At 37.7% G+C, this 764-nt stretch overlaps 1 protein-coding gene across 1 annotated transcript in view; it reads right to left on the bottom strand.

Moving 5' to 3' along the window:
* Positions 1 to 764, bottom strand: part of LOC119586776 (acrosin-like) — a 12,720-nt gene that overhangs the window by 11,446 nt on the left and 510 nt on the right. Inside the window, exon 2 of the mRNA XM_037935497.1 lies at positions 567 to 667. Coding sequence (XP_037791425.1) covers positions 567 to 667 — 101 coding nt within the window. The remainder of the gene's footprint in view (positions 1 to 566; positions 668 to 764) is intronic.

Raw genomic sequence — 764 nt, 5'->3', positions numbered from 1 at the left:
CAAAGAGAGCTCAGCAAAGGCAAATGAATGTGGCGCAATAGCTTGGTTATGTGAAACATTTACGGTCTAGCGTTCGGATTATTTTCGGACCGAGATCATCAAACGAGTATCATCGCAATAATAAATAACAAGATTCCAGCATTACTACACTAACATGTAAACGAACATCATATATACACGTCTTACATAACATCGCGTTAACTGTACAAGAGTAAATCAGTTACGACAAACAGCCAAACAGTAGTGACTGATGTGCTAATACGTGACGTTAAGAAAGTACAGTGATTATATATAGAAAACGTTATGTCGTGCATGACAACAAAATTTACAATTTGTGTTTCGTGTAAGGTTATTTTTATTATATATCTGTTCTGTGAGTAATGTCATCTGCTGAGATATCTATATTATTGATGCCAATTGTGGAACATTTATCATAAGTGTGTGAGCATACTTCATTTGTAAGGTTAAAGTATATTTATGTTACAGAATGTCCAGTAATGTGTTCTATCAACCTTGGACAAACCCCAAGTGACTTTCATTACAACCGACAAGAGAATAATACTCACTGTTTCTCAGAGGTTTGGTCTTGGACGAAAAAGTATTCTTTCGTGCAGGCAGACAGCTCGAATGTCTTGCAGTTCATTTCGAGTTCTGTGCTCCCGTCTCCCTGCGGGTGAGGAAGGCGCGGCGTAACAGAAGGAACAGATTGTATTGCATGGACACCACACACATTAATGCATACATACAATGATAAATACACGTTA

This window comes from Penaeus monodon, chromosome 22 (genome assembly GCF_015228065.2).
Source record: "Penaeus monodon isolate SGIC_2016 chromosome 22, NSTDA_Pmon_1, whole genome shotgun sequence".
NCBI classification, from domain to species: domain Eukaryota; kingdom Metazoa; phylum Arthropoda; class Malacostraca; order Decapoda; family Penaeidae; genus Penaeus; species Penaeus monodon.
The sequence above is the reverse complement of the archived record's forward strand: the minus strand, read 5'-3'. Positions and strand labels throughout refer to the sequence as shown.